Source organism: Cygnus atratus, chromosome 1, assembly GCF_013377495.2.
Source record: "Cygnus atratus isolate AKBS03 ecotype Queensland, Australia chromosome 1, CAtr_DNAZoo_HiC_assembly, whole genome shotgun sequence".
Lineage (NCBI taxonomy): Eukaryota > Metazoa > Chordata > Aves > Anseriformes > Anatidae > Cygnus > Cygnus atratus.
The window spans coordinates 205,823,132-205,841,316 of NC_066362.1; the positions used below are offsets into that span (position 1 = coordinate 205,823,132).

The following is an 18,185-nucleotide window of genomic DNA, read 5'->3' on the forward strand; positions in this document are numbered from 1 at the left end:
TGGGACAGGCACGGCGAACTTCAGAGGCAGCACATGTCGCCCAAGTCTGTGTGGAGGGGATTTTTGTGGTATTCACAGACCGTTTCATGTGTCAATGTGAGAGGAGCGTAATTACCAGCTGAGAAACTGCAGGAAATAAGCCAAGGTTGAGCGAACGAAATGGAAAATAAAGAGAAGTGCAGAGGACACACACATTTTAAAACTATTACGGAGGTATGCATTCACGTGCTCGTGGGAGCCTGGGAATATATAAGAGCTCATGACTGCGAAGGAATGAATTCAAGGACCGGTCTATGGGGAGTACTTTTTTTTCCTGTGACTTCAAACTTCTCTCCGAGCTTGCAGAGTTTTAGTCAGCTGGCATGCAACAGAGGTACGACTTCCCCAAGGAAACTCTTCCTCGGCTCACACTGGAAAGGCTGCTGGGAGAGTCCGGGAGGCAGAAGGCTGCAGGCAGAGGCGAAACCACCTCCTCCTCCTCCTCCTCCTCTTCCTCCTCCTCCTCCAGCCACAGAGCAGGTACGTGGAGCAGCGCGTGAAGCCAGCTGGAAAGTTGAGCCGGGTGCCTTTCGGCTGCGGGAGAGACGCGGGCTTCGGTGGCTTAGGGCAGCAGACTTTAAAAATATAGCAGATGAGGAAGGTACTGTATAAATAAAATGGGCTGTGTTTATGAATAGGCTGAGGAACTGGCTAAACACACTGTGTAAATGGCTCTATCCACACAGCTGTATATTTAATCCATTGGTGACTTGCACTGCAGAGAGTTAGACCCTTTAAGTTAAGGAGGCACTGCTTAAGTTTATAACAATACAGTTGTCATACTCCTGCTTTGTTTTTATTCTCTGTGTTAGCAGCGACAGAAGACGGGGAGATTTTTTTTTTCTTTCTTCATAGGACTTTAGTCTATTTATGGTGTTACTGCATTGTAGCGCTCTGAACCAGGAATGCTGCAGAGATCAGCATCGTGCGCTGATTAAATGCCACTCACCCAGCTCTCCGACACTGCGTCCTATAACAGCCTTGGGCAAATCACACCATCCCGGGGTGACATGAAATGCTGCTTAGCTCGTCTGCTCCTCTTCCTATCGGTGCTGTCATTGGGCTCTCCCTGTTGGAGCACGAGGTGCAGGATGGCAGGGCTGTTTTTCTGCTCTGAAGATCCCGACAGCTTGAATGTCACCTTGGGTGAACGGGGACTTACTGAGAGTAGCTGCTTTGCTGCATCTGGGCTGTTATTTCGAGGAATTGATGGTTAGACAATGTTTGGAAATGAAAAAGTTCTAGAAAATCCTGGTTTATATAAAAGTCATAGAAAATATTCTGAAGACAAACTCAGTTGTATTTTTGATTAAAGTACACATATGTTTCCTGTAAATAGAAGCCAACATTTTGGCTTTCCACAACAGTGGAAATTTTATTTATTTATTTATTTATTACTAATATGTAGTCTTTTCAGATTTAAAATCGTCTTGTTATTCTAAAATGCTGAAATTCTTTGGTTTTAATAACAAAAAAAAATATCATTCATCTCTCTTTAAAGCAGATAGTTACAGCTCAGTGACTAGATCAGTGCATGGCCGTTTATTAATACAATGATGAATGAATTCACAGGGGGGTATCAGTACCATGCAAGTCAAATATATCAGAAATAATTTTCCTCACTTTATTTTATCTCCTGTTGGACCCTATAAATTCGGTATGTCTTTTTCTCGAAGACTGACTCCACTGTCAGTAAAAGAAAAATTGCTGAATTAAAAACTGATTTCTCTCTCTCTTTGCTGTGCTTAGATTAAGGCTTGTGAGAAAAAGTTACGTTTGGGTTCCTGGATTTCAGTTTCTCCAGGAATTTTGTTCCCCAGGGAAAGAATTTCACATTTGAATACTTTCACCTTCAAGTGCCGGTTCGTTTCACTTTTTGTAGATGGAAGTGTTTGCATTTTTCCACCTTCTGCTGTCCCTTTGCCCAACCCCTCTCTTCCAAGAATCTCTGGACTGAAGGGTTTCGTGCAATTCTCATTCACTTTCATTTAGTCTCCTGGAGAGAGAAATAAAACTGAAGATGAATGAAGAGGGGGAACTGGTTAAACCCCGTGTGAATTTGCTGTCTGATTGAAGGTTGATGTTCCCCTGAAAATTTTTGGTGGGCAAATGCTGTTGGCTGCCTGACCTGATCAAGGCACACACAGAGAGAGAGAGGAAAGTGTGGGAGAGAACAAGGGCAGGCAGAAGCTTCAAAAGCCAGGGGAAAAGGCATGATTTAAGTCTTGCAGGTGATGAAGGAGACTTGATTTGTGGACTTGACTCTGGGGAGACAGGAGGTCGAATGCAGATGGCACCAGCAAGCTGAAGCAGCAGACACTTCTCCTGGAGATGTTGTAGGGTCTCAGGAACTGGAGCTGTGCCTTCTTCTCAAAGGCTGTGGCTGAGGTTGGCATGGGCTATTTATTTTTTAATAGGGGTAATATTTATGTTGCCCCCAGCTCCCAAGTGGGATGAATCACCGGGGAGCTATTCCAGCCGAAGGGAGCAAGATTTGTCCGACTCCTGCCCTTGCAGTTCAGACCCACTTTCTAAGGCGGGAGTTTGTTTTGTTTACTTCTCTGGAGAGTTTGATTCATGCAGCTTGACACAGGACTCAACCCAAAAGCAGTGCCTTAGAAAGCAGCAGCGTTATGGATGGACAGACTCCAAAGGGTCTGAGAGTTCAAGACACATAATCGTCAAGACATATTCTTGTTTATCTGAAACCCTTGGGAACCTGCAACAAATTATGGACGGGCTCATGAGAGCCAAAAGACTGGGATTTGCTTTTCCTTCCCACTCCGGGCAATGCTGGGAAGAGGCTTTGGAGGAGAGGAGTGGGCCAAAGAGGCCCCCATCAGATCTCCATGTTGGAGCCCTAATCCCCGAGTCACATAGCCAGCTTTGTCTGATGTTGGGTCAAATCCAGTTGACATCTGGAAGCTGAGCAGGCAGCAATTTGTGAGGAGAACATAAGGAAATAAGGAATGGCCCAGTTTCACAGTCACAGGTGCAAAGCCTTGGGCACCAGTGGGATGGGACAGCGCTTATAATCTTGTGCAGGAGGGCAAAAGAGCTTGATTTTCCAATCTGTTCAATGGAGATGACCCAATCCATCTGATACAGATGACTATTGTTCTGCAGACATGACTACCAAGCACATATAGAAAATGGGAAGTCAACCAAAGACTTCAGGTTCTGAAACTATTTGTTTTTGGATCTCCTTTAGGAAAGGGGGCAGAGAGAATAAGGACACAGCAGATAATTTACAGAGTGGTTGGTGTGCCTCTAAGGCTGTGGTTTTAATGAAGCAAAGCCCTGGGCAACAGAATCAGTGCATGCCCTTCCCTCCTGCTTTGGCATTTGTTTCTGTCCAGGCTGATCTTCACAGTTCGGATGGCACAGCTGCTTGGCCACTCAGTAAATCAGTCCAAGGAATAGAGCCAGCTTTTTAAAAAAAGCACCACAAAACCCAAAAAATCTTCTATTTTCCAAGCTTCGCAAAGTGATCTGAATATCCAGGTGTAGGAGAATGGGATACTGCAGCCATCCAGGACACTCTGTTGCTGGCTTATTTGTATTCCATCTCCAAATCCCAATCAAATCGAAATAGGCTCTTTCCAAAAGTGAAGAAAGGGATTATTTTTTCTTGAAGGCCTCAAATATTTGAGGTTTTTCCTTGTAAAAGTGGTTGAATGCTGCTGAGGAGGCAAGGGGTGCCCAGGGGTGCCCAGGGCCAGGCCCAGAGGCCTCGGGCCCAGCCTGGAGCCCAGGAGGTGCCCTCTGCCCCTCAGGAAGCACTGCTGGGCTGGGCAGGTGCCGGAGCCCTGGCACAGGCTGCCCAGAGAGGGGCTGGGGGCTCCTCCGCGGGGTCTCCAGCAGCCGCCTGGACGTGGGGCTGGGCCCCCTGCTCGGGGTGGCCCTGCTAGAGCGGGGCTGGCACCACAGGGACCCGCAGCTGCCCGACACCACCAGCCATTCCAGGATCCTGTGACAAGGGAATGTGATCAAAAGTGGTCCATGGAAAGCCCAGCCAAGAGGAACCTGCCCAGGATGGTGACAACCTCACTGGCAAAAAGTTCTGCTCAGAGCTAAACCTGAATTTTTCTATCCATTGCACCCAATCGTGCCCTTTCCCACCCACACACTCACCACCACCTCTTCATAGCCTTTACACCTCTCCATGCAAAACAAAGAAGATGATAAGAACCCAGCTCTGGTGTATTATTTCAGCCACAGGAAAAGTGCATTGCAACAGTTCAGGCTCCTGCACTTGGGAGGCAGGAATGGGGAAATCTCTGTTAAAGCAGGTTTTCTAGAAGCAGGTCTTAATTAGGCAAAGTGTGGAAACCAGCAATTAGACAGCTGCTCCAGCCCTAGAGGGCAGCACAAAATAATAAATAAAAAAGCAGAGCTCACAGGCAATCTGAAATCATCTTCTGCACGACAGAAGCGTCCCTTTTACAATGGGAATTTTTACAAGCACGACTGAAGACTGTGTACTTACTGCCAGAAATCTGGAGATGTCCAGATGCTTGGACCTGTCTGCCTTTATCAAACTCCCTAATTCCTGCCTTGTGCCAGGGGAACCCCTGAAAAGCCTTTAAGTCAGGTGTGTTGTAGCTGGCTTTGAGCCCCTGCCCTGCCATCAGACCATAGCACACCGAGCAGTGGGGCTGTCACTAAGAGAAGGAGATATGTCTTCCAGGACAGGTTTCAAGATGACAGGCTTCACGTTTAACAGCCGTGATTTTTAAACCTTTAATCCACAAGCTCTTGTTTCCCTAAAGATGCAGAACATGATTTAGGTGCAGGGGTAGGAGGCTGCAACCCTTCAGGAATGCAACTCGCAGACACAAAACCCTAAAGTAAACACGCCGCCCGCACCGCGCACGCAGCTAAGCAATGGCATCGGCAATGATAAGTCACTTATTCCCCGGGGCCTGATCCCGACAGCTTCTCTGGCAAAAATCCCCCCATTTCTCAATGCCTGAGAGGACCTCAAGATGCCGCACAGTAGCTGACTGCTCTGAGTGCACAGCGGTGGCTAGGACCCAGCAAGAGCCCGGAGAGGAGTCCGGAGGAAGACGAGCAACTTAATTTAAAGCAGACACTGTCCCAAACAAGGTTATTTCTCTGAAAATGCCTTCGGTCTGAAGTTACGAGTAAACCTCTTGGTGTCCTGAATGGGTGAACATGAAGCTGAAGAATAATTACCTTGGTACCAGGACTGAATTGCTGTTGGAGGGCTGGCTATGCTTTTTAAAGACATGACAAGCAGCATATGGGGATACGAGAAAACCTTTAAACAAGGTAAATGTGGGATATTCACTCTTTTTAACCCTGAGGGCTCTAACATGGCAGCAAAGTGTCTTGTGTAAAAAAGCATCGGACGGCAGGGAGTTCGGTTTGTGTTTCGTGTCTTCTCTCATATTTATCTCATATTTCTCCTCTTTGGCACAGGAAAACATTGCTGTTAATTGCCTAAGCAGTAACAAAAAATATCTTTCAGGGAGATTTAGAAGGTGCTGCTGTTGTTAGCTATAAACAGGCTTAGTGTTGTAAAAGAGATGGAGGCATATGTTGCTCTGCAGTGGGAACTGGACAAACTGTGATTAAATCCTAGCTCTTCCCTGCTATGTAATGATGTATCAAGTAATGATCGTAAAAGTAATGTATTTTGGGCGCAAATCACTGCCTTTGCTCTCCCATCTGTTAAATGGGCGTGCTGGACCTTTAACTCTGCACCGGGTGAGGGTGGTGAATAGCTGAGACCTGCAAAGAGAGCAGAGCCAAGGGGGACACAGCTCTGTGTCATGCTCTGTGGGCTGAGGAGGGTCTAAAGGAGAAAACCTGGGTAAGAAAAGGGCTCCTCAGCTGGACAGACAAACACTGAAAACCACGTTGGGAAGGGAATCTCCGTGAGCATGGCTGTGGTGCTGTACCACGAGGAGCAGCTTAACCTCCTCCGGACTCGGTCCATGTGGTTTCATATTTGGAGGAAGACAGCACCAAGTCCTAGAGCTTGGGGGCTCCAGAGTGACAGCCACCTTAGGAACACCTTGAAGGACAGCATCCTCACTTGCTACAGCTCTGTCTCACATAGCAAGACTTTAAATCATGTTCTTGTGTTCAAATGCATCCATTTGCCATTTGCTTTTTAAATTTATAGCTTAGGAAGTTTCAAAACATGTTAAGACCCTGGGTTGTGTCGGGGTCATCATTTAGGATGAAAAGGGATGACTTTTAGCAGTATGACAAGAAGAGTGCAGACTGCATGGGACACACGCTGTCCAGCAGGGTGGTGCCCTGTTGTGGGTAATATCCATGGAGATTTCATCAGCTTAATTCATCAGACCTAAACAGAAATAATTTCCATTTGAAGGCTCTGAGTAAAGTCTGGTAATATGCACATCATTGGTATGACTGTCTTTTCTAAGTTTCAGCAAACCAGTACCCAAACAACAAACATAATTTTCTCCCCTAACCCCCAGGCTACTCCCCAGGCACCCAACCTCAGAAACCTGGGCAATGAGAAAGAGAGGGGAAATGTCAGAGAAATTATAGATGTTGGTATCATCAATTCCTTATTTCATTGGGTGATTTTGGAGTATTTTGCAAACAGTAATTTAAAAGGTTGAGAATGAGCATCTTTGGTCTTGTTTTAGAGGTGAAGAACAGGGTTCTGATCCTGCTGCAGAACCCCAAAGACAAACTCCAAGCTCTTTCACCTTGGGCTCCCAGGTCATTATCTGTCACTGGTCGTCTCTCTAAACTGGAAGGAATATACAATCTGAAAATAAAGCATAAATTAAGGGTCTAGACTTCTCCAGTTTCTCTCTTCCTAGTACACACCTCTTTTCTCTGGCGGGGAGGAGGAGGGATGTGCATTGCTTCACTCAGAAGTTTATAGAAACATGCCCAACTATGACACGGTGTTGTAACCTCAGGGGAAAGCAGCAGAGGGTGTGAGCATCCTGCTCATCAGGTCTTGGTGAGCATCTCCTGGGCTGAACTGGATGTCCTGGGGTGGCAGAGGCTGACCTGGTGGAACCCCCCGAGACTTTATCTCATAGAGAACCTGTTGGCGTTCCTGTTCAGCAACTGCCAGTGCCGGCAATCAGCTGCATCCCTCAAACAGTGACTAAGGGAGGGATCTCCACCAGCTGGGAGTGATCCCATCTCCTTCCAGCCTCATGATGCTCTGTGGGTGGAAACCACTGAGTAACGGTACGTGGACGCCGTCTTTTGGTGCATGGGAGAATGAAATTGGCAAAACACTTGGGCCTTGCTGGATGCAGGTTTGCTCCTAGAAAGGTTTAAGAGCAGGGCTAGAGAAGCACTGCTGCGTGGTTTCCAGCTGGGAGCTGGTGCATGTGTCACTGGCTCAGGACATGGGCAGGACCAGCTTCGATCTGCCTGCAAGAGGTTGTACAAATACAGAAAAATTTGGCATTTTTGCAACAAATGGTGAGAGAAAGAGGTGATACCTGGAGCTCACATCAGTGGTGAATACAGCGTTGATAAAATCTATTCATTTTAAATGAAATACAGCCTATAATTTCTCAATTTGCAAAGCAGAACTGCAACCACTTTGCCAGGGTCTGGGAGTCTGAATTCCTGCCAGATTTCTTTGGTTTGTCTTTGCCATCTCCAGCTGCACAGAGCTGTGCTTTGCATAACCTAAGCATTAAGTTGCTAATTCTTTTCTCTCTGGAAGCATCATATATTAAAAGGTAAATGACTCTTCAAGATTCTTGGGGCTGAACCTTAGTGGCTCATACTACTTGTTTGTAGCCTGAGACATACAGGTCTCCATCTCTTCCTGAAAAACTCTTTAATTTCTGAATTAGCTGGTGTGATGCTGAAGTCTCATGTTTGAACTCAGAGATTTCATTAGGGACCATTGACATCTCAGGCCAGACCTCTCAGAACTCACTAGTGTCCTTCTAGAAACATGCTGTCAGGAATGCTTTCCCTTGGCCTTGTTTCCTTTTTTCTCCCATTGCCCACTTTATTCCTTTTACTGTTATTTCTATGCTCTTTTCTGGAGTGCGTTCCAAGCAGTTAAACTCCAATGAATCCTTTGTTTCATGCAAATTTTGTGTCAGTCATTCTTTAAGGCATCGGCTTTCAAATGTATTTAAAAGCCTGCCCATACCTGGGACGTGTAAAATGGAAGACTAACATTTGGACAAAAAGGTCTCACTCCATTATGTATTTAAACTGTTTATATTAACAACAAATCTGGAAGCACGGTGACTAGTGAGTGTGTAAAAGCTCTCTGACAGTGCTGGGATAAGAGGGCTGGAAACTGTCGTGGATGGAAATGGAAACTGTTCCCAAATCTTGTTTCTGATTGGCACCCCTTCACTTCCATCACGCCTTGGCACCCAAAACTCCAGCCCAATTAAAAGCACCTGAGCTGCCTCTCTGGGGAGAGACAGGTGTCTCTAGGAGGCCACTTGGTCTTTCTCCATGTAATCAGTCACTCTTCCCAGCTTGGGCATCTGTATTTCTGTGGGTGACCTGGGTATCATCAAGCTGAAATCACATCAGGGCAATCCTGTGAGATTCCTTGGATCTTCCTTTCATGTCCTTGTGTAGATCTCTCTTTTTCCCACTTGGCTCAAAGAGACGCAAATGTACATTTGTGGGTCGTGCAAGCTGTAGGCTCAAAGATGGGTTATTTTATTGTGCTGCATGAGTGCCTCCCTTTGTTGGGTGATGTTCTGGTGCCAGCTTTCACATGCATGCACGAGATGACTGTGGGGTCGTGTCTGACACCTAACAGAATTACTTTTCCCTGCAGAACCATGAAACTGTACATCGTCTTCCTCCTGGCAGTGGTGAACAGAGGGATCTCTAACTATCGGCCTGCAGAGGGGATGACCTGTGAAACGGTAAGGATGCCTCCCTGCCCGGCACCATGAGGTCCTGGTGAGGTTGGGACCCCGTAGTCAGAGGCACTGAACAAATAATGATGGTTTCTGTGAAGGGTCCTCCCTCAAAGACCAGCTGGCAGAGGTGGGCTTTGCTGGGTTAATGGATGCTCTGCAGGCTGTTCTTGTTCTTGTTCCCTTCCTCACTGTGGCGACAGCACATAAAGAGGAAAAAAGGGAAGGGTCATTGTCTCTATTTTGTTCTATGGAGGAGCTGGTTGAAAGAAATGTGACCTGATTTCCCCAGGACTGAACAGGGATCCTATGACTGAGACAGAGAAGGAACTTAGACCTCAGATCTACTCTTTTATACCAGGCCTAAGTTCTTTGTACTTTAAATAAAGCTTCTTCTGAGAAACACATCTACAGCAGCTTTTGTAATAATGGTGAGTCTGACCTCTGCCTTGACACAGCATTACTGCCAGGGGTGTTGCACCTGACTTCTGCTGGAGCTAAAAAAAGGTGACAAAGCCTCTGGCTCCTGTACAAAATTTGCTCCTTGAATTTTTGCAAGCACCTGGTACAATATTATAAATGTTATTCATAGCTAAACTTGCTCCTTTCCCTATTCAAGTGCTGACAGTAACAGGCCATTTAAAAATACTTATCTTCCTTCTTCTCTTTTCTTTTTTTTTCTTTTTTTTTTTTTTTTTTTAATGTTGATGCTGTTTAGTACAAATCCTTGAGAATTTCCAAAATAGGGAAAAAAAAATAATTTGCGGGCTGTACACATCTCCCTTATGGGACTCATTCCATTCCTGCCCACCCTGCTGTATTGCTGCACTTCCTGAATTCCAGAGAAATTAAGACCTAGTATATATAAAAAGATCTTGGGAAGGTGACTGGATAGCTCAATTCATTGGCTGTCAAGGGGAGACTGATGAAACCACTGTAAACATGACAACTTGGGTCCCATGTATCATAGTCACATGAATGCCGGGCGAGACATGCAATAATCCGAGCAGATTTCGCCCCGTCCCATTTCTTGATGGGTCACAGATCAGGCTGATTGCTGAGAAGTAAACACATGCTTGTTTTCACCACTCCACTGTAAACTGCTTCCAGCAGGCCCATTGCGCAGGCCAAAAACCCCAGGCTGTACGCAACTAGGCTGGGATAAATTCGGCCCCAACTGAAAACACGCTGCAGCTGGGGGCTGGGATGCTCATCTGGTATAAATTAACAGCTCAGCATTGCTAAAGTCAGTGGGGTTTTGCTAGTCCTCATTCGCTGAGCGTTTGGTCCAATGGAAGGAGGAGAGTGTAAATCCAAACACATTTCCACGCAGCTTAAAGAAGCTGCTGGGTTAGTTGATGGGTCCACTGGGACTCCTACTTAGTTCACAGGATGATTTTTCATCACAGCCTCGCTGTTTTACACGTTACTTTCCCTCTGGTGTCACCTTTAAAATAACAAAGGCTCAGAAATGGAAACTTTCATCCCAGGTCTGCTGGAAGTGGCACGGGTGAGAAACCTGTACCCTTTGTTGCTGGTGTCCTTGTTGGTGAACTAGTCTTGCAGAAGAGGTTTTAGGGGGTAAAATATCCCTACTGGGCTCTGACACCAAAGTGAGCTGCACCAATTAAACAAGTCGTTACCTATTTACTGAGCCAGGGCAACTGCTGGCCAACTGTTTGCAAGACAAGAAGGCACATGCAAGGGAAAGGTTTTCAGAAAATTGTACAACACCTTGTGTCAAGGTTGTGCAAGAACATATGCATAATGCTTATCCTGGGTCAGTCCATACGAGATACCTGGGGAAATTGCTCAGACTTTATTGCACAGCCAAGCCTCCACCTGGTCAGCTCTTCTAGTGAACGGACACGGACACCTTGCAAGTGCAAGCTCACCCCAAGTATCTCCAGCCCAAATCCTTTGGTTCATAAAACTGCTGATATGGGAGAAGAAGGGCTTGGATCCAGCTGCTTCGTTTGCAGAGCTGTTAGTAAGGTGGGTGACAACTTCCACCCCGTGCTGAGCTGGGAAGAACTGGAGGCAGAATTCAGATGATGCTCAGCTATTGAGTTGTTGAGTCATATTTCCACCAGCACCTGAATGGAGCCAGACACGGTATGAACCAAATGCTCCTGCCAATGGTCTTTAATCAAACCGGTGACAGCACTGACTGAGCTGATGAGGTGGGAACATGAGACCAGCAAAAACTTCGTTTCCAGCCTCAGGCTGCCAGCCCATTGAGCTGTGGGGGGAGAAGCAGAGATGCATACACAAACAAATGCTGTTTGCTCAGTCCCACTGAGAAGTGCTTCATCTTCCCCTCCTGGTGCTGATGAGAACGAAATTCATGCAGTTTGAGCCTGGAGGGAGAAAAGATGGTGCAGAACAGACTCGATAAGAAATTCAGCGATTATCAAAACAGTCAGTGAAAAGGAATGAAAGTTATAAAATAAACGGGAGGGGAAATGTTGTGGGAACAAATGGCAGACAGTGGGAGGTATGGATTTTATCAGACCCTTTTATCGCTGGGAGGGTTTGGTGCATGCAGACTGAAGGCCCAATCCTGCAAGATACGTGGTGGATTGGGACTGACCTCTCTTTCATGAACTTCAGTAGAAATGGGCCAACTGGTGCTGATAGGTGTTGGACCAGGCTTCTGCTATGGTGCAGGGTGCTCAGAGGGAGCAGAGGGTGCTCAGTGCTTGTTGAGATCTGGCTCGAGGTGTGGGAAGAGACCTGGCATCTGCCTTGGGATGCAGAGGCTGCTTCTTTTTCACTCTGGATGTGTGCATCTTTTTGGCTTCTCCCTCTTCCACAAATGGAACAAAAAGACAAGTCCTTATCCATTCTATGGGACTCTGGGCTTAGCCCAGCTCTGTATGTGTTTTAGCTCAAAATGAGCAGTTTGACACTGGTTTTGCAGGCAAGAAATAATGGCTGGAAGAAGTCAGAATATTCCCTTCTCTCTTTTTCTAATTTGTTTATTTTTGGGAGATTTGAAAGAGATGGTTAGAAAAAAAAAAAAAAGAAAAAAAAAGAGTGGGTTCAACTTTTAATAAGCCATTTATTTCAGCTCTTTGAGAAACTGTGGAGCAGATTGGGTATATCTAGAGTTCAGATGAGCACTAATATTTTTCTGTCACATTTTTATTTGCTTTCAAAAGCTCACATGATGCAAAAGAGAGTTACAAAATGCTATCACCCCACTTCTCACAAACAGACCTGCCACTTCATTCACCTAGAAGTTCATATGAAGCAGATGGTTTATAATATATATATTTTATTTTAATGTTTCTGCAATGTCTGAAAAGCTAATACAAAGCTTTGCGTCATGGAATCCGGATTCTGCTTCTTTGCAAAAGTTAAGATTCAGCCAATTTTTTTCTCCCTTTTCTTTCTGATCTTTCTGCAAACAGTACATGACCCGGTCACCCATATACATTCATAACAAGAGTTTCCCTTCGGTAAATTAAATGCTGCCTAAGCCTTTCATGTTCCACGTCTTCCTGCTGCTGTAAGTTCTTCCTAACAACAAAATACAGCTTGACATTTATGCAAGGATGATTATCTTGATGTTTCCAGTGTCTCTTATGAACACACACTCCAAATTTTGCTTTGGACACAGATTCAGTCCAAGCTGCAATTAAACAGACATGCATCGAGGAGATAAATTTGATAAATAGATGAGTTTTTCTTCACCCTAGTGCTGAGAAGTGAACAGAAAAAGTGTGACCCTCACTGCGCATCACAGCCTTTTTCCCTTCAAAAGATGGCTTTACATGATATATCTTCCCTGTTGCATTGTGAGTGTCGTGTATGGAAAGTGTATGGGGATGGAGCATATGGTTGGAGCATAAAGCGTGTGTGAGAAGATAGGAAATGTTGCCTTGGGAAAAGGATAAATATAGATGGTAAAAGCAAGAAGAGTTTAGAGGTTTGCATCAGAAGTGTTTGAGTAGTTGAACGACGCATTTGGTTGAGGATGCATTGCTTACCTCTGCCATGGCTAAAGGAAGGCACAATCAAATACCTGAGAGGTGTGACTAATGAGGAGAGATCCCATGGTTTGTTGTATAGGATCCTTATCTTTCCAGGTCCCTGCTTCGGGAACTACACTGCCGGCAGAGAGGAGCCCTTCAAAGCACTTGTTAGTATTGCAAGTAGAGTTTGCAGAATCTAATTGAATGATTTAGGATGAAGCTGAGAAAAGCAAATATCAGGAAAAAGAGTGTTTGATTGCAATGGAAAGAGGGGAAACACCTTCACCTGGGACTATTAAAATAAGCTTGGGAGAAAGGTATAAAAAGGAGAATGTATAGTAGGTATCACATGCAGTTAGCAGATACAACTCTACTGGTCTTTAAAATGAAATGAGTGCTAGCTGTTTTAGCTGTAAAGAAGCATTAGGAGGGCTGTGCTTGCTGTGTGAATGCTCAAAAAAAAATAATAATATGATCAGTGTTTCAGGAGAAGGATCTTATTGACTGTTGAATGTTATTTTCTTTATATTTAATGCAAATATATCTTTCCTTTGTCAGGTGACAACCTCTTTTCTCTCTTCCTTTTTCTGGCAGACAAACTTGCAGGCATTTTGCCACAACAAAGACCTTCGCCAAATCCCTCATGAGTTCCACCCTAACGTAAACAAAATAGATCTGTCTGGAAATCTGATACAAAGGATCCCCGAAATGCCATTACCCTTCTATACTTCTCTCCAGTGCCTGGATTTAAGCTCTAACCAGATAAGCTTCATCGCGCCTGGAGTCTTTGCACACATGACAAGTTTGCTGGAAATAAATTTAGCTAACAACCACTTATACGAGCTCGCTCAGAATGGGACAGAGGGGATCGGACTTTTACCCAAGGTGGAAATACTGGACTTGTCTCACAACAGCCTCTACAATGGGATGGCCGAGTATTTCATAAAGCAAGCTCCAGCACTGCGGTATCTTTCCCTGGCAGACAACAGTATTATAATGATATCACACAAGATGTTTCAGGGTTCTCCTGCTCTTGTGGAGATAGACCTTCAGAGCAATATCATCATGGAAATAGAGGAAGGTGCTTTTGAGACTCTAGTGAATCTTTCCAAACTCAATCTCTCCATGAATTCAATTACTTGCATCTCTGATTTCAACCTCAGGCAGCTGGAGATACTCGACCTTAGCAGAAATAGCATCGAGTCCTTCTACACCACAGAGTCAGACGATGAGTATAGCTTAAGAATTTTGGATCTGAGTGAAAACAAACTGCTTCGCTTCCCTGTCTTCCCCCTGGTGAACAAGCTGGTAACTCTGAATTTATCAAAGAATTTAATTCAGCTCAGTGCTGAATCCTCTCATAATAAAATGGACTATATGGAGAATGACTGGCTAGATGCCTCTTTTCTTCTTCTTGATCAGAAGCAAAGTAGAAACAAAAGTTCTCTTAATTTATCACAACTTGTGTATTTAGACTTAAGCTATAATGAAATCAAATCAATTCCAAATGAATTCTTTGAATCAATGTTGTCCCTTCACACCCTTAATCTCAGTAAAAACTGTCTTCAGGCTTTTGCAGTAACTTATGACAGTACATTGATCTCCCTAACCGTCCTTGACTTGAGCTACAACTCTTTGCAGAACCTTCTCCTGGACGCTGGCACACTGTCGAATTTGAGGGAGCTTTACATTCAAAACAACCATCTTCAGACCCTGCAATTTGATATCTTCTCAAGTCTTCCTAGCCTCAGACTGCTTAATCTACAGAGCAACAATATCAGTCTTTGCAGCATGTACTCAGGATTAGCTAAGCAAAGACTTGCTGGGGAGGAAAGTGGTTGTGTGTCATTCGTTGATTCTCCTGCTCTTCAGTACTTGTACCTCGCTGACAACATGCTGAGCATCCTGCCAGCGTACACTTTCTACAAGACTTCTCTGATTGCTTTGGATATCTCCATGAACCCAGGCCTGAAAATTGAAGTTAAAGCACTATCAGGACTGGAGCGGTCTCTTGAATTCTTGCATTTACATGGCAATAGCCTGATAGAATTAAATATTGACTTGCCTTGTTTCAGTCACCTGAAACATTTAAACCTCTCTGAAAATCAGCTGAATTGGCTGCCTAGGTGGGGTAGCGACTCTCCACTGGAAGTTCTGGACCTACGGAACAATAGGTTTAGTTCATTACAGAACAGCAATATTTTAGCATTAGAGAATTCTCTTAAAAACTTGTATCTCACTGGTAACCCACTCAACTGCTGTGGAAATATCTGGCTCTCATCGATGATCCAGAACAAAAACGTCCACATCCCCAATGCAGAGCACTTAACGTGCCAGCACACTCAGAACTTTGGGTACCAGGAAGAAATGCACATTGGGAACATTAGACCAGAAGACTGTGAAAAAGAGGATCTAAAGAAAATCAACTTCCTTATTATATTAACGTTTGTGCTGGTTTTATCCGTGATCATCATTGGGGTGGGTTCATTTTTTTGCTTCCGCAGGCAGAACTTCAGCCATCAGTTTAAAGCATAGCATGCAGATTGCCTTGAAAACCGAAGAAATCAGGTGCTACACTGTCGGTGTGTAGAAATGAAGGGTAAAATTCTCGTCTTTGATTTTTAACTGTGGATTTTAAGACAGTTTCAAAGTGCCCCTCACTATACCACTATAGCGTTCTGGGTTGCAGGGACAAAAAGGAGAATTTGCCATGTTTTGTTCTTGCTTTATTCACAAGCTGATCTGCCTAAAATGTTTATAGAGTCTAGAAGAGACCCCCTGTAAAGCCCTGTTGTTTTGAGGAAGGTGAAATTTAAGATACTTTGCTGATGTCATCTTCATAAAAAGGCTTCATGTAAATTGAGTGATGTAACTGAATCACTTTTTTATGACAGTCGTTGACGACATCAGCTGAGTAGAAAAGTGCTGCACCTCCATGAGATATTTATCCTTGCACTGAGATTTATTTCTTTCCTATCAGGTTAGAAATAACAGCTCCCAAACATTGAACTGAAATCATAAAAACTGGCACCAGGGCAGGGTAAAACATGATCTTGCACTGTTTGAAACTGATTGAAAATCTCCTTGGAGTTCCAAAGCAACGAGAATTCAGCTAAGTGAGCAAAACACATTTCGTGTCTGTCGTGCTCATGGCAATAATTTAGAAAAATCATGGTTGACCATGGGAACCACAGACCTTAGTGGTAGGAAACTCTGTGGACATCTCCCTTTGCTTGTAGTATGTTGCTGCAGCCACTGGGGCAAGACACGAGGGGGAAGATGAGATTAATTATACTAGTCTTGGCACTTAACACCCACCAGGGGTGTAACAGAAATCTCAGGTGTGAAGCAGCTGCACTATACATTACCCAGACCTGCTCACAAGGTCACAGGTCCACAGTTCAACTCAAAGAGGAGAAATTTGCCCCTCACGTGCAATACATATTTAACTGGGTTTAATGTGAAGAAATTCATCTCTGGGATGAACACTTTCTAAAAGAAGTCTTAGAGAATGAATTTCAACCAGCTAACATTGGACTGAAATGTTTATATTTCTAAGGAAAACTGTTGGGAATTCACTGCATACAGATGCATTTCAATGCAAAAAGATAACATATCTATTTTTAAAGTTCACAGGAAGTTAGACAGGCAAAACATGTTTTAAAGATACAAGCATGAAGCAATAAATGGAACCGAGTCCTGGGCCATTATTCAGATCAGAGGTCCACTATCTCTCCCTAAAAAAGAGATTATGGTGTAGAGGACTGGTTGCAAGAAACAGTCTGTAGATCCTCTTTCTGTGATGGGTTTAACACGGATGGCCCATTGAGTTGCTAAAAGCAGGCACTGACATATGTTATGTCCCGTATCTGATAGCAGTTTCACCCTTTTGAAGTGAAGAGACGCTCACCAACAGTGGGAGCCTGACCTACTGACAGCATCCAGTAGCTTTGAAAGGAGCTGTGTCAGGTTTTCTGATAATGCCAGGAACTGTACATTTAGGCACATAAGAGAAATAGAAGTCAAACCCAAACCTGTCCAGGTAAATAACTCAGAGTCAAATTGCTGCTCCACTTCTGTTCCTTCCAGCTAGTGAATGTCAAAATTAACACACTACAAAAAGATGTATAATTCTATTTTTCAAGCAGATATGTAAGAAACTGGCTGGTAGATTTTGTTGTGGGATTTTGTACAATAAAAACACCTTCAGATTTTGTAAAATACACAGGGGTGTGAATATATTAAAGCACCAGCTTGGAATACTCCACAGATGAAAGCGATGTCTTCCAATTTTTTCTATGGTCTAAGGTCCACCTTAGGTCTATAATGTCTTGTCCCAAAGCAGGGACAGCTGGCATATACTTCGGAGGGCAACCAGTGAACATGAAGGAGATCTACTGAAGAGGTAGGCAAGTGGTGTTGAAACAATTCATTTGCATGAACAGTCAGCAGCACCAGGACCTGGTATAATATTTGAATATGAATCAGAGAATAAAAAACATATGACTCAGAGAATCACAGGCTGGTTGAGCTTGGAAGGGGCTTGTAGAGCTCATCTGGTTCAACCCCCTTGCTCAAGCAGGGCCACTTAGAGTGGGTTGCCCAGGACAATGTTCAGACGATGAAAAGCCAATGGAAGCCAACACTGTGCATTGGATCAAGCTCTGTCTCTTCTAGGAGAAAGTTTGCACAAGCAGCTATCTTGGGGCTTATTTGGAAGCCAGATGCTGAAGTCTGCGAGCTTTTCCTTTGGTATGAAAGCAAGCTTTGCTGTGTGCCCAGACGTGGGCTAATTGAGCCATACACTGAATTCATGCCTTTTGTGTCAAGCACAGAAAGATTATATCTCCTTCTGAGAGCCAGCATTAGCTTGGCTGCCATGACAAGAATTAGTTAATAACCTGACGACAGAGCCAAACCTATTTAATTAACAGTTTTAACACTGCCTTTGTTTGGCTCTACCAAAAGGAAGTGCTTGTTACTACTAAACATCTGGGACTAATTAGACTTCTATTGACTTCCATGGGAGCAGAAACAGCTTTCTCGAGGAATAAGTCCCAGGAGTAACATGCAGCATGGCTCATTTGGATTTCTCTGTTAGCAGCATAAGCAGCCGAGAAGTGACATGAGCCTGCTCTGGCCAGCTTGGTTATTTTAAACAGGATGAGGAGCATGAGGGAAAGAAAATATGAATAAAGGAATGAGGAGAGGGAAAACAATGAGAAATGAAAAACTTCCATGCTCTTATTCTTCAGAATAGGGGGTGCACTACATTAGCCCCAAATGC

General features: G+C 44.3%; 1 protein-coding gene across 4 annotated transcripts; it reads left to right on the forward strand.

Annotated features, from left to right (window-relative positions):
• The first annotated feature begins 247 nt into the window (after positions 1–247).
• LRRC32 (leucine rich repeat containing 32) lies at positions 248–17,174 on the forward strand. 4 transcript variants are annotated; one of them, XM_035560521.2, is made up of 3 exons: positions 248–519; positions 8,834–8,924; positions 13,493–17,174. In XM_035560521.2, the coding sequence occupies exons 2-3, from the start codon at positions 8,838–8,840 to the stop codon at positions 15,431–15,433; spliced, it is 2,028 nt and encodes a 675-aa protein (XP_035416414.1). In that variant the 5' UTR covers positions 248–519; positions 8,834–8,837; the 3' UTR covers positions 15,434–17,174. The 4 variants fall into 4 exon arrangements, with proteins under 4 accessions (XP_035416414.1, XP_050564062.1, XP_035416413.1 ...); XM_050708105.1 differs by having other exon boundaries at positions 507–640; XM_035560520.2 differs by lacking the exon at positions 248–519 and adding an exon at positions 4,445–5,334.
• Positions 17,175–18,185: the final 1,011 nt, after the last annotated feature.